This window comes from Chiloscyllium plagiosum, chromosome 16 (genome assembly GCF_004010195.1).
Source record: "Chiloscyllium plagiosum isolate BGI_BamShark_2017 chromosome 16, ASM401019v2, whole genome shotgun sequence".
NCBI lineage: Eukaryota > Metazoa > Chordata > Chondrichthyes > Orectolobiformes > Hemiscylliidae > Chiloscyllium > Chiloscyllium plagiosum.
Genome location: NC_057725.1, coordinates 55,682,307 through 55,698,166, shown reverse-complemented (window position 1 = coordinate 55,698,166; position 15,860 = coordinate 55,682,307). Strand labels below are relative to the sequence as shown.

At 45.8% G+C, this 15,860-nt stretch overlaps 1 protein-coding gene across 6 annotated transcripts in view; it reads left to right on the top strand.

Moving 5' to 3' along the window:
• Positions 1 to 15,860, top strand: part of pidd1 (p53-induced death domain protein 1) — an 80,082-nt gene that overhangs the window by 9,027 nt on the left and 55,195 nt on the right. For 5 of the 6 annotated variants that reach the window (XM_043706161.1, XM_043706160.1, XM_043706162.1 and 2 more), the window contains 3 exons: positions 1,063 to 1,405; positions 7,476 to 7,889; positions 8,933 to 9,136. In XM_043706161.1, coding sequence (XP_043562096.1) covers positions 1,162 to 1,405; positions 7,476 to 7,889; positions 8,933 to 9,136 — 862 coding nt within the window. In that variant the 5' untranslated portion in view covers positions 1,063 to 1,161. The remainder of the gene's footprint in view (positions 1 to 1,062; positions 1,406 to 7,475; positions 7,890 to 8,932; positions 9,137 to 15,860) is intronic. The other variant, XM_043706163.1, reaches the window with a different exon arrangement.

Genomic DNA, 15,860 nt, shown 5'->3' with positions numbered 1-15,860 from the left:
TGGAGAGGAAAAAACTGAGGGCTTGGAGGCCCTGGTCATGGCGGATGGAGGTGTAGAGGGATTGGATATCCATGGTGAAGATGAGGCGTTGGGGGCCGGGGAAACGGAAGTCTTGGAGGAGGTGGAGGGCGTGGGTGGTGTCTTGAACGTATGTGGGGAGTTCCTGGACTAGGGGGGATAGGACAGTGTCGAGGTAGGTAGAGATTTGTTCAGTGGGGCAGGAGCATGCTGAGACAATGGGTCGGCCAGAGTGGTCAGGCTTGTGGATCTTGGGAAGGAGGTAGAACCGGGCAATGCGGGGTTCCCAGACAGGGTGTACCTCCATCACATGGACTGCAGTGGTTCATGAATGCAGTTTTCACCAGCTTTTCAGAGGAATTTAGGGGTGTGTGCTAAATGCTGACCGAGCTCGCAATGCTCAACTCCCATGAGAGGATGAAAAAGTCTCCTGAGTGGCCTGTCCAATACATATCCCTTAGATAATAACTAAACAGGTGATCTGGCCATTTATTTAATTTGCAGCTTGGGGATCTTGCCTGTGGCAATGTGGCTGCCAGATTTCCCAAATTGCTGCAATGGCTACATTTCACATGTCCTTTTTTTTTGAACCTGCTTTGTGCAAATCCAACATAAAAATAAATTTCTCCTTGTCAGCACACACCGTGCCTTTTTATATACATCAGGTGAGTCACAGAGTCATACAGCAGAGAAACAGGCCCTTCGGCCCAACCTGTCCATGCCAACGTAGTTTCTAATTTGAACTAGTCCCACTTGCCCATATCCTGCTTAACCTTTCCCATCCATGTATCTGTCCAAATGTCTTTTAAATGCTGTAATTGTACCTACCAAATGAAGTGGACTTTATTATTTCCTCATTGAATAACCTGTCCGCATCTCCCCATGAACAAGTTACTGGAAAGCTATCGACCATCCTCCAGTGTGGTCAGCCCTTTCAATTCGGAGAGCAAACTAGAGAACATGCATAATATAATTTATTTTGCCCTAGCTTGAAGTACCACAAATCTATTAATTTTCATCTCTCTCGTTTTGCCAATTATTTAGGCTGCAGCCCATTCTCGAGGGAGAAATCTTGTGAAAAACACCTGATGTGTAACCGACATGTTGGAACATGCATCGCTCAAAGCTGAGCGATGGTAAAAGATGGCTGAATCGATGCCTGGGGAAGCCGGCAATATTGGCAATGCAGATGTGCACTTGGCAGATAACCGATTGAATTTAGATGTATTTCCAAACAGCACCGGCCGATTTTCGGTACTGTACAAAACACGCAAAGCAGAGGTGCAACAGGTCGAGTTTCTGCGCCTAAACTGCAATGAAGAGCAAATTGATTCATCACTTGCCATCGTTCCTGAACTAAAGCGACTGAAATCACTTGTACTTAAAGGTAATATCAGTAGATTCAGTTCGGTAGTTGTATAAATACATTCCCATCACTCGCACTTCCCTTTCTGATTAATTATAAATAAGTAATTATTTTTAATTTTTTTGAAGTGACATATTATGTGATTTTCTTCAAGTAATTATGTTTTTTTTAAACTGAAGTTAGACCCTAATTCCCTGCATGTTAGATCTTTTTCATAGCTGAGTATCATATGAAATGTAGAAATCTGGGACCCTGAATTGCACCAAGCTTTTACAAATTTAAATTGTTTTTCCTTTTCAATTTGCAAAGTATTATTGCTCACGTTGAGCTTTATATTTTGAACAGCGATTGAATATTTCAGAATTAATTTGAATAACTGAATCGTGAAATATTCTTGAGATTATTTAGAGTTGATGACCTGTTTGTATGTGACGATGTAGCCCCTATGGTTTCCTGTCACCCATGATAGAATTTGATTAATATCTTGCAATTTTAAAGGATGGGAGGGAACTTTGTGAAGCATTGTAGAAGCACCTTAGAACATGTTTACTAACTTACTGGCTTTGTTGTTACAGTCATCTGGATAGCTATCATTATTCTAAATCTGAGCATACTGGAATACAATGTGGGGAGATGTGAGTTTATGTACTTTGGCAAGAAGAACAGAGGAGTTGAATATTGCTTAAACGAAGAAAGACTGTAGAAATCTGAGGAAGTGAAGGATTTGGGAGTTTTCATCCAGGGTTCACAAAGCAACTAAGTTCAATGGGTAATAGGGAAAGCTAATGGAATCACAAACAGAAATTGCTGGAAAAGCCCTGCAGGTCTGTAGAAAGCATATGTAGAAAGAAATCAGAATTAATGTTTCAGGTGGAGTGTGTGTTTTTGTTTCTGATTTCCAACATCTGCGGTTCTTTCGGTTTTCATATGCAAATAAGACGTTGGCCTTTTTATTTCGTAGGGAATGGAGTATAAAATTAGGGAGGATTTGCTCATCCCAGACAACAGCTAGAATACTGTGAACAATGTTGGGTCTTATCTAAGGAAATATATACTGGTACTGGAGACAGTGAACTTTCTCTGCACTCGACTGATACTAGGTGTGGGAAACAGTCTTATGTGGTGAGGTTGAGCCTGTACCCATTGGAATATAGAAGAACAAAGCAACTTTATTTTTAAGCTAAAAGAGTCTCATGGGACTTGACAGGGTAGACGCAGACAGTTTGGCTCATGTTGCCAGGATTGGAGCTACAGGGAGAGGTTGAACAGCTGGGGATGTTTTCCTTGGAGCGTCGGAGGTTGAGGGGTGACCTCCTAGAGGTTTATAAAATCATGAGGGGCATGGGTAGAATAAATAGATAAGGTCTTTTCCTTGGGATGGGAGAGTCCAGAGCTAGAGGGCATAGGTTTAGGGTGAGAGGGGAAGGATAAAAGGGACCTAAGGGGCACTTTTTTTCATGCAGAGGGTGGTACGTATATGGAATGAGCTGCCAGAGGAAGTGGTGGAGGCTGGTACAATAACAACATTTTAAAAGGCATTTGGATGGGTATATGAATAGGAAGGGTTTGGAGGGATAGAACATTACAGCACAATACAGGCCCTTTGGCCCTTGATGTTGAGCCTACCTGTGGAATCAATCTGAAGCCTATCTATCCTACACTATTCCATTTTCATCCACATATTTATTCAATGACCATTTAAATGCCCTTAAAGTTGGCGAGTCTACTACTGTTGCAGGTAGGATGTTCCAAGCCCCTACTGCTCTCTGAGTAAAGAAGCTACCTCTGATATCACCCCTCAATTTAAAGCTATGTCTCCTCATGCTAGCCATCACCATCTGAGGAAAAAGCTCTCACTGTCCACCCACTGTCTCACCCTCGATTATCTTATCTATCTCAATTAAGTCACCTCTCAACCTTCTTCTCTCTAATAAAAACAGCCTCAGCCTTTCCCCATATGACCATCCCTTCATACCAGGCAACATTCTAGTAAATCGCCTCTGAACCCTTTCCAATGCTTCCATATCATTCCTATAATGTGGTCCCAGAACTATATGTATTACTCCCAAGTGCGGTCGCCCCAAAATGAATCATCTCACACTTTTCCACATTAAACTCCATTTGCTACCTCTCAACCCAGCTCTGTAGCTTATCTCTGACTCTCTGTAACCTGCAACATCCTTCGGCAATATCCACAACTCCACCGACCTTAGTGTCACCCGCAAATTTTCTAATCCATCCTTCCACACCCTCATCCAGGTAATTTATAAACAGACCCAAAACAGATCCTTGTGGTGCACCACTAGTAACTGAACTCGAGGATGAATATTTCCCATCACCCACCACCCTGTCGTCTTCCAGCTAACCAATTTCTGATCCAAACCACTAAATCACCCTCAATCTCATGCCTCTGTATTTTGTGCAATAACCCACCATGAGGAACCTTATCAAATCCCTTACTGAAATCCATATACACCACATCAACCCTCATCCACCTGTTTGGTCACCTCAAAGAACTCAATAAGGTTTGTGAGGCACGGCCTGCCCTTTACAAAACTGTGTTGATTATCCCTAATTTACTTATTCCTCTCCAGATGATTATAAATCCTATCTCTTGATACTTTTTCCAACATTTTACCCACTACCAAAGTAAGGCGCTCAGGTCTATAATTTCCAGTGTAGTCTTTACTCCCCTACTTGAAGAAGGGAACAACATTTGCTATCCTTCAGTCTTCTTGCACTATTCCTGTAGACAATGACGATGTAAAGATCAAAGCCAAAGGCTCTGCATTCTCCTCCCTAGCTTCCCAGAGAATCCTAGGATAAATCCCATCTGGCCCAGGGGACTTATCTATTATCACACTTTCCAGAATTGCTAATACCACCTCCTTGTGAACCTCAATCCCGTCTAGTGTAGTAGCCTGTATCTCCGTATTCTCCTCAAAACAATGTCTTTTTCCAGTGTGAATACTGATGAAAAATATTCATTTAGCGCTTCTCATTTCTCCTCTGACTCCGCACACAATTTCCCACTACTGTCCTTGATTGGCCCTAATCTTACACTTGTCATTCTTTTGTACCTGATCTACCTATAGAAAGCTTTAGGGTTTTCCTTGATCCTATATACCAATGACTTCTCATGTCCCCTCCTGGCTGTTCTTAGCTCTCTCTTTAGGTCTTTCCTGGCTAACTTGTAACTCTCAAACACCCCAACTCAGCCTTCACGTCTCATCCTAACGTAAGTCGCCTTCTTCCTCTTGACAAGACTTCTTTAGTAAACCATGGCTCGTTACTTGACCACTTCCTCTCTGCCTGACAGGTACATACTTATCAAGGACATGCAGTAGCTGTTCCTTGAACAAGCTCCACATTTCAATTGTGCCCATCCCCTGCTGTTTTCTTCTCCATCCTAAACATCCTAATTCTTGCCTCATTGCATCATAATTACCTTTCTCCCAGCTATAACTCTTGCCCTGCGGTATACACCTATCCCTTTCCATAGCTAAGGTAAACATAACCGAATTGTGGTCACAATCACCAAAGTGCTCACTTACCTCCAAATCTAACACCTGGCTGGTTTCATTACCTAGTACCAAATCTAATGTGGCCTCTCCCCTTGTTGGTCTGTCTACATACTGTGTCAGGAAACCCACCTGCACACATTAGACAAAAACTGACACATCTAAAGTACTTGAACTATAGTATTTCCAGTCAATATTTGGAAAGTTAAAGTCCCACATAACAACTACCTTGTTACACTCGCTCCAGAATCCTCTCTGCTATCTTTTCCACAACATCCCTGGAACTCGTCAGAGGCCAATAGAAATCTCCCAACAGGGTGATCTCTCCTTTCCTGTTTCTAATCTCAGCCCATACTACCTCAGTTGACCGGTCCTCAAACGTCCTTTCTGCTACTGTAATGTGTCCTTGATTAACAATGCAGACCTCCCCCTCTTTTACCATCTTCTCTGTTCCTACTGAATCATTTAAATCCTGGAACCTGCAATAACCATTATTGTCCCTGCTCTATCCATGTATCCAAAAATGGCCACAACATTCGAAGTCCCAGGTACCAACCCATGCTGCAAGTTCACCCACCTTATTCTGGATACTCCTGGTGTTGAAGTAGACACATGTCAAACCACCTTCCTGCTTGCTGGTGCACTCTTGTGCCTTGAAACCATATTTCTGACCTCATTACTCTCAACCTCCTGGACACTGGAACTACAATTTGGGCTCCCATCCCCATGCTGAATTAATTTAAACTCTCCCAAAGAGAATCCGCAAACTCCCCCCTCCAGGATATTGGAACCCCTCTGGTTCAGATGAAGACCATCCTGTTTGTAGAGGTCCCACCTACCCCAGAAAGAGCCCCAATTATCCAGGTATCCAAAACCCTCCCTCCTGCACTATTCCTGTAGCCACGTGTTCAACTCCCCTCTCTCCCTATTCCTTGCCTCACTAGCATGTGGTACGGGTAACAAACCAGAGGTAACAACTCTGTTTGTTCTAGCTCCAAGCTTCCACCCTTGCTCCCTGCATTTCTGCCATAAATCCCCATCCTTTTTTTTTAACCTGTCATTGGTGCCTGTGTGGATCATGACTTGGGGGCTGTTCCCCCTCCCCCCTCAAGGATCCCCGAAAACACGATCTGGGACATCACGAACCCTGGCACCTGGGAGGCAACACACCAACTGTGAGTTTCTCTCATTCCCACTGAGCCTTCTCTCTGTCCCCTTAACTATGGAGTCCCCAGTGACTAAAGCTCTGCTCCTCTCCCCTCTTCCCTTCTGAGCAATAGGGACAGACTCTGTACCAGAGACCTGTACCCCATGGCTTATCCCTGATAAGTCATGCCCCCCAACTGTATCCAAAATGGTATACTTGTTGTTGAGGGGAAGGGTCACAGGGGATCCCTGCACTGCCTGCTTGTTCCCTTTCCATCCCCTGACTCACCCATCTGCCTCTTTCTTGTACCTGAGGTGTGACTACCTCCCTGTAACTTCTCTCAATAACCCCCTCCACCTCCCGAATGATCCAAAGTTCATCCAGCTCCAGTTCCCTAGCGCGGTATTCAAGGTGCTGGAGTTGAATGTACTTGCTGCAGAGGAAGTCAGCAGGGCCACTACTGGTGACCCTTACCTCCCACATTCTGCAGAAGGAACATGCAACGGCCCTATTCTCCATTCCGATTATTCTAAATTCCCAAAGAGATTATTGAAAAATAAGGAATAAAAAAAGCTAGTTACCTGACCAATCTGGTGCACAGAACTCTTTTGTTTTTGCTTAGAGGAGGAGGATGGGTGGGCGACACTACCTAAGTTGTGTTTGGGTAACCTAACCACCCAAATATATTACTTCACTTACTCAGCAGTCCCGTGTCCCTTCCTGCTCAGCGTGTGCTCCGCCTACTCATGAGGTAAGTTTTTAAATCACTGACTCGTCTTCCCAGCAACCTCTCTCCCTCTCTCCTCATTGCTCACAAGAAATGGAAGTCTGATCTCTAGGCAAGTCCCTTTTAAGTGGGAAACTTACCTCCCGGCAGCCTGTCTCCTCTCTCCCTCCTCGCTGCTCCCGAAAAATGGATGTAGGCCAATTGCTGGCAAATGGGACGAGATTTGTTTAGGATATCTGGTCGGCATGGATGAGTTGGACCGAAGGGTCTGTTTCCATGCTGTACATCTCTATGACTCTTGTGGACAAGTCTTAGACCAAAGGGCATAATCTCAGAATACAGGGTTCTGCATTTAAGACAGAGCTGAGGAGGAATTTCCTCTCCCCTCTACGGATAGTGAACGTGTAGAATTTTACTTTTACCACAGAGAGGGTTATTGAGGCTGGGTCATTATGTATATTCACGGCTGAGATAGACTGATATTTTTTTATTCAGTCAGGGAATCGAGGGTTATGAGGGTGGACAAGCAGGAAAGTGGAGTTGGGGATTATCAGATCAGCCATGATCTCATTGAATAGCAGAGGAGATTCAATAGAATGAATGGCCTACTTCAGCTCCTAGTTTTATGGTCTTATCTAAAAATCCCGGAGCCTCTTGTTGAATCTGACACATTGCATTGTGCCTGGCATTCACTAGGTGGCCATTTCAAGGATGAATACGGAGCGTGTCAGCGTGGTCTGCTGGCAACTCTGCCTGTGGAGTTCAGACATCTCCAGCACTTGACCCATTTGGATTTGAGCTTCAACAGCTTCACTTCTGTTCCTGAATGTGTGACTGAGTTGAAGGAGCTAACTGTGCTTCTCCTGTCCCATAACCAGCTGGCCACACTGCCCGAGAGCATTGGCAAGCTGGCAAAACTGACCTTCCTTTCTCTGATGAAAAACCAGCTGAGAGAGTTGCCTGGGAGCATCAATGAACTTGCGGCACTGCAGAGAGCAAATATTTCTGAAAATGAACTGGAACAGCTTCCTGATGAGATTGGAAACCTCCCAAACTGTGCACAATTAGATCTTTCGGGCAATAGACTAACAACTATACCATCTTCACTTGGTGAGTTTAGTTGTGAAACAGTTGTAATCACTGGAATAGCAATATGATTTAAGTTTAGAAATTGCTCATTATAGAAGATATACTGAAGGTTATTAGAACATAGAACATAGAAAAGTACAGCACAGAACAGGCCCTTTGGCCCACGATGTTGTGCCAAGGTTTAATCCTAATGTAAAATATAATAACGTAACCTATGCACCCCTCAACTCATTGCTATCCATGTGCATGTCCAGCAGTCGCTTAAATGTCCCTCATGACTCTGCTTCCACCACCACAGCTGGCAACGCATTCCATGCATTCACAACTCTGTGTAAAGAACCTACCTCTGACATCTCCTTCATACCTTCATCCTAATATCTTCAAACTATGACTCCTCGTACCAGTCAATCCTGTCCAGGGGAAAAGTCTCTGCTATTGACTCTACCTATTCCACTCATTATCTTGTCTCCCTCGATCAGGTCTCCTCTCTTCCTCCTTCTCTCCAGAGAGAAAAGTCTGAGCTTATTCAACCTTTCTTCATAAGGCAAGCCCTCCAGTCCAGGCAGCACCCTGATAAACCTTCTTTGCACCCTCTCCAAAGCCTCTATCTTTCATATTGTTATTGTGAACATCTGAAAAGATAAAGTGTCAAATACTTTTAATTTCATGTGATAATGGTAATATCCCAGCATATTTAATCTGTTTAATCATGTCCATAGTAGAGCATGTTTGGTGCCCAATACGTTTCAAGAGAAAACAGAAATGGAAAATTAACATTCTGATCTGAGGGTTTACATATCAAAAGACAATCAAGAGCACCTAAATCATTACTGTGAAGCTCCTATTAATGCTTATTAGTCTGTAATAAACTCGCGACAATCTCATACTATTGGCGAACTTTCACAAGTCTTTCATTGATTCAAAGCTTTGTATATATGTTTTAACTTTGAGTGTGTTGGTATTGTAATATGATATAATGTTAGCCGCTGATGCTTTGAGATCAAATGACAACACCTTTTAAACATCTGCTATAAATGACACAAAGCTTTATGCCCTGCACACAGCAAACCTGAAGTCTCTTGAGGAATTGTATCTACACAGCAACCAACTTGTAACCGTCCCGACCTCCCTCGCTCACCTTCCCAAATTGTCTAGACTTGACCTGCAAAACAACAGCCTGCGCGTTGTCCCTGCAGAGATCCAGAACTTACCCTATGTGAATTTAAAGGGCAATCCAATAGGGGAGGCTGAGTCCCCGAATATTAAAGGTAATGAATCGAGAGTTTATTCCATTTCACCAGTTGCTGCTTTGTATTTTTGTGAAAGTTTTTGTACTTCTTTTGTTCTTGCTTCACTGAATACTGTGAGCAGTGAAAGGTGTTCTGTGTTTTGCCAGTTCTACGCTGAGTTGTACTGTATGGGAAATTGTATAAGAAATTATCTGTGCAGATGTTCATTGATCATCTGGTTACTCAACCCAGCAGCCCACCGTCGCGCTTTGAGCTGAAACATTGATCACTTTAATCATGGGAGGAAGAAGATAATACACTGACAGCTTCACCAGTGAAGTCACTGAGCGCTGATCAGGGATAGAAACTTTGGATTACCCTTCAGATTTGGCCCTTTCTTCCAAGCCTGACAACGTGGAGATAAAATGCTTTATAAACCTAGGAAGGCAATTCAGCCAGTCTTGTCTGAGCTGGCTCTTTTTCTGTGTAAGAGCTCCTCTGCTAATCCCATTTCCCTCCCCTTTCTCCATAGCCCTGTAAAACCTTTCTCTTCAGATAATTGTCCATTACTCCTTGAAAGCCACAATTGAATCTGTCTTCACACACTCTTAGTACATTACAGATATTCATTGCTTGCTGCATAAATCATAGAATCCCTATGTTGTAGAAATGAATCATTTTGGCCCAACAAGTCCAAACCAACCCTCCAAAGTGTATCCCACCCAGACCCATTCCCCGACCCTATTACTGTACATTTACCTCTGACTAATGCACTTATCTGACACAGTGGCTCAGTGGTTAGTACTGCTGCCTCACAGCGCCAGGGACCTGGGTTCGAGTCCCGCCTCAGGCGACTGTCTGTGTGGAGTTTGCACATTCTCCCAGTGTCTGCATGGGTTTTCTCCGGGTTCTCCAGTTTCCTCACACAATCCAAAGATTGCCCACAGTGTTAGGTGTGTCAGTCAGGGGTGAATATAGGGTAGGGAAATGGGTCTGGATGGGTTGCTCTTCGGAGGGTCGGTGTGGACTTGTTGGGCCGAAGGATCTGTTTCCATACTGTAGGGAATCTAATCTAATCTAGCCTACACCTAATCTCAGAACACTACGAGCAATTTAGCATGGCCAGTTCACCTAACCGGCACATCTTTGGATTGTGGGAAGAAACCGGAGCACCCGGAGGAAACGCACGCCGACACGGGGAGAATGTGCGAGGAAGGTTTTCCTCTCGTGATTGGTTCCTTTTGCCCATGACCTTTAAATCAGTGTCCCCTGGTTTTCAACACCAGCCAGTGAGAGCAGTTTCTCATTATCTGCTCTGTCCTGTTTTTGAAAGTCTCAATTAAATCTCTGCTCAACCTTCCCCACTTCCAAGGAGAGCATCTGTAATCCGTCCTCAGGATTGCAATCCCTGTAGCCATTCTCCTAAATGTTTCCTGCACCCTGAAATCATTTAATAGTAGCTTTAAATGCATAAAATAATTGCAAAGAATACAGGGTGAAACCTGTATCCATGGGTCCAGTTTCCATGATTTCAGTTACCCACGGTTTACCGTAGCCTGAACATATCAGAGGGAACATTCCAGAACTAGGCACCAGGGGGCTGCTGGGAAGGTATGTTTCCCATTTAACTGAATGGGTTCGCACCTATCTGCAGTTTTGGGCCTCTGCAGTCGGTCTTGGAACATGTCCCCCACGTGTATGGAGAGGGGGGACTGCTGTACTCCCTCGGTGGTGAGGGGAGTTGTCCATCTTTCCCCTCACTTTCCCCTCTACTGAGCTGAGCTTCATTTTGTTACATTTGAGATCATAACTGGCATCTGTCATATCCAAACTGAAGTCAATTACACATTTAAACATCCCCTAGCTATTTGTTAGTGTCATGGTAAATACCCCTTCCCCCTTCGAGTGGGAGACCAGGGTTCAACTCCTCGATGGGGAGGACAACTTGCTTGGATCAGCCATGCTCCTCTTGAATGGCTGAACAAATTCGAAGGGCCGAACAGCCTACTCCAGTTTCTATTTCTTGTGACCTTGCAGGAAATGGATTAGTATAAACACTTGACACTCTCTCTGCCTCTTCAACCCCCACAATGTCTTCAAACTCCCAAGGGAGCTGTCTGGTTCTGCTTGATCCACACCTCTGTCTGGTGCCAGGGATTGAAACGGAGTAAAGAGCAGTAGGTTGAGCCTTCCTGTGTAGAGCCACACTTTGACTTATGATTCATTCTTAACATCTTTTCATTCTCTTATCTCTTTAATTCTTTCAGCCACAAACTCCCATTGAGGAACCAGTGTCTTACCCAAGTAGTTAAGATGAGTTGGTGATTCTCCACTGACCATAAAATATATTTATATATGACTAAAGTGGGACCAGATCCTGTCTTTGCCTGACTGATATACTTACACTTTCTGACAACACCTTACTGCAATACTGACAAACGTCAGTTTGCTGAGCACTGATGAAGAGCTGGCTGTGGGACTGCGTGGTCAATATGGCCCAATGACACCCCGAGACATCAATTACCAAATAAGTTTGCAGAATGGCCCTTGCAGCTCTCTGTTGCTGTATATCTTCATTCAAATCACTCCCCAGTATATTTGTCTATTTAACAGTTTACAGCATGGAAACAGACCCTTCGGTCCAACCCGTCCATGCTGACCAGGTATCCCAACTCCATCTAGTCCCACCTGCCAGCACCTGGCCCAGATCTCTCTAAACTCTTCCTATTCATATACCCATCCAAATTCCTTTTAAATGTTGCAATCATACTAGCCTCCATCACTTCCTCTGGCAGCTCATTCCATACGCGTACCACCCTCTCTTTGGAAAAAGTTGCCCCTTATGTCTCTTTTGTATCTGTCCCTTCTGACCCTAAACCTATGCCCTCTAGTTGTGGACTCCCCCACCCCAGGGAAGAGACTTTGTCTATTTATCCTATCCATGCCCCTCAATATTTTATAAACTTCTATAAGGTCACCCCTCAGCCTCTGACGCTCCAAGGAAAACAGCTCCAGCCTTTTCAACCTCTCCATCTGGCTCAAATCCTCCAACCCTGGCAACATCCTTGTAAATCTTTTCTGAACCCTTTCAAGTTTCACAACATCCTTCCGATAGGAAGGAGACCAGAATTGCACGCAATATTCCAACAGTGGCCTAACCAATGTCCTGTACAGCTGCAACATGACCTCCCAACTCCTGTACTCAATACTCTGACCAATAAAGGAAAGCATACCACATGCCTTCTTCACTAGCCACTTTCAAGGAGCTATGAACTTGCATTCCAAGGTCTTTGTTCAGCATCACTCCCTAGGACCTTACCATTAAGTGTATAAGTCCTGCTAAGATTTGCTTTCCCAAAATGCAGCACCTTGCATTTATCTGAATTAAACTCCATCTGCCACTTCTCAGCCCATTGGCCCATCTAGTCCAGATCCTGTTGTAATCTGAGGTAACCCTCTTCGCTGTCCACTACACCTCCAATTTTGGTTTCATCTGCAAACTTACGAACTATACCTCTTGTGCTCACATCCAAATCGTTTATATAAATGATGAAAAGTAGAAGGGCCCAGCACCGATCCTTGTGGCACTCCACAGGCCTCCCGTCTGAAAAACAACCCTCCATCACCAACTGGTCTTCTACCTTTGAGCCAGTTCTGTATCCAAATGGCTAGTTCTCCCTGTATTCCATGAGATCTAACCTTGCTAATCAGTCTCCTATGGGGAACCTTGTCAAACGCCTTAATGAAGTCCACATAGATCACATCTACTGCTCTGCCCTGATCTTTGTTACTTCAAAAAACTCAGTCAACTTTGTGAGACATGATTTCCCACACACAAAGCCATGTTGACTATCCCTAATCAGTCCTTGCCTTTCCAAATACATGTACATCCTGTCCCTCAGGATTCCCTCCAACACTATGGGGAACCTTGTCAAACACCTTAATGAAGTCCACATAGATCACATCTACTGCTCTGCCCTGATCTTTATTACTTCTTCAAAAAACTCAGTCAACTTTGTGAGACATGATTTCCCAAGCACAAAGCCATGTTGACTATCCCTAATCAGTCCTTGCCTTTCCAAATACATGTACATCCTGTCCCTCAGGATTCCCTCCAACAACTTGCCCACTATCGACATCAGGCTCACTGGTCTATAGTTCCCTGGTTTGTCTTTACCACCTTTCTAAAATAGTGGCACCACGTTTGCCAACCTCCAGTCTTCCGCCACCTCACCTGTGACGATCAATGATACAAATATCACAGCAAGGGGCCCAGCAATCACTTCCCTAGCTTCCCACAAAGCTCTAGGGTACACCTGATCAGGTCCTGGGGATTTATCCACATTTATGCGTTTCAAGACATTCGGCACTTCCTCCTCTGTGATATGGACATTTTTCAAGATGTCAGCATCTATTTCTCTGCATTCTATAATCTTCCATGTACTTTGCCACAGTTAACACTGATGCAAAATACTCGTTTAGTATCTCCCCCATTTCCTGCAGCTGCACACAAAGGCTGCCTTGCTGATCTTTGAGGGGCCCTATTCTCTCCCTCGTTACCCTTTTGTCGTTGATGTATTTGTAAAAACCCTTTGGATTCTCCTCAGGTGGGGCCGGAGAGGTTGGGAAGAAGATTGCAGGTCAAGAGGGTGGTGCTAAATCTGGGGGTTGGGACTGAGATAAGGTGGGGGGGAGGGGAAATGAGGAAGCTGGAGAAATCTACATTCATCCCGTGTGGTTGGAGGGTTCCTAGGTGGAAGATGAGACGCTCTTCCTCCAGGCATCCATGTGGTCAGGGTCTGGCGATGGAGGAGGCCAAGGACCTGCATGTCCTTGGCGGATTGGAGGGGGAGTTAAAGTGTTCAGCCACGGGGCGGTTGGGTTGGTTGGTCCACGTGTCCCAGAGGTGTTCCCTGAAACGTTCCGCAAGTAGGTGGCCTGGCTCCCCAATATAGAGGAGACCACATTGGGTGCAGCAGATACAGTAAATGGTGTGTGGAGGTGCAGGTGAATTTGCGACGGATATGGAAGGATCCATTGGAGGCCTTGGAGGGAGGTGAGGGGGGAGGTGTGGGCACAAGTTTTGCATTTCTTGTGGTTGCAGGGGAAGGTGCCCGGTGTGGAGGTTGGGTTGGTGGGGGGTGTGGACCTGATGAGGGAGTTGCGGAGGGAAATATATCCCCTCAACCAGGACTCTCGCCCACCCTCTGACGACCCCTTCTCCCACCTCCAACGCACCCCATCCACCCGGACACCCCGTGCTGGCCTCTTACCCGCCCTCGATCTCTTCATATCCAACTGCCGCCGTGACATTGACCGCCTCAATCTGTCCACCCTTCTCACCCACTCCAACCTCTCACCCTCACAACGCGCAGCCCTCCACTCCAACCTCAACCTCACTATCAAACTGGCAGACAAGGGAGGCGCAGTGGTAGTTTGGCGCACTGATCTTTACATTGCTGAGGCTAAACGCCAGCTCGGGGACACCACCTCCTACTGCCCCCTTGACCATGACCCCACCTCCCACCACCAAACCATCATCTCCCAGACCATCCATAACCTCATCACCGCCTCCAACCTCATAGTCCCACAACCCCGCTCCGCCCGTTTCTATCTCCTACCCAAAATCCACAAACCCGACTGCCCCGGCCAACCCATTGTCTCAGCCTGCTCCTGGCCCACCGAATTCATCTCTGCATACCTCGACACTGTCCTGTCCCCCTGAGTCCAAGAACTCCCACCTACGTTCGGGACACCACCCATGCCCTTCACCTCCTCCATGATTTTCGCTTCCCCAGCCCCCAACGCCATATCTTCACCATGGACATCCAGTCCCTATACACCTCCATCCCCCATCACGAAGGCCTCAAAGCCCTCCGCTTCTTCCTCTCCCGCCGTCCCTTCCACTGACACCCTCCTTTGACTGACTGAACTGGTCATCACTCTTAACAACTTCTCTTTCCAATCCTCCCACTTCCTCCAAATCAAAGGAGTAGCCATGGGCACCGGCATGGGCCCCAGCTATGTCTGCCTCTTCGTTGGATATGTGGAACAGTCCATCTTCCGCAGCTACACTGGCACCACTCCCCACCTTTTCCTCTGCTACATCGATGATTGTATTGGCGCTACCTCGTGTTCCCACTAGGAGGTTGAACAGTTCATCCACTTTACTAACACCTTCCAACCCGACCTCAAAATCTACCTGGACCGTCTCAGACTCCTCCCTCCCCTTCCTAGACCTCTCCATTTCTATCTCAGGCGACCAACTCAACACAGACATTTACTCAAACCGATCGACTCCCACAGCTACCTAGATTACACCTCCTCCCACCCTGCCCGCTGTAAAAATGCCATCCCATATTCCCAATTCCTTTGTCTCTGCCGCATCTGCTCCCAGGAAGACCAATTCCAATACCAAACAACTCAGATGGCCTCCTTCAAAGACCGCAATCTCCCCTCCGACGTGGTCAATAATGCTCTCCACCACATCTCCTCCACTTCCCGCACCTCCGCCCTTGAACCCTGCCCCTCCAATCGCCACCAGGACAGAACCCCACTGGTCCTCACTTTCCACCCCACCAACCTCCAGATACATCGTATCATCCTCTGTCATTTCCGCCATCTCCAAACAGACCCCACCACCAGGGATATATTTCCCTTCCCACCCCTATCAGCATTCAGGAGAGACCACTCCCTCCGTGACTCCCTCATCAGGTCCACACCCCCCCACCAACCCAACTCCAACTCCCTGCACCTTCCCCTG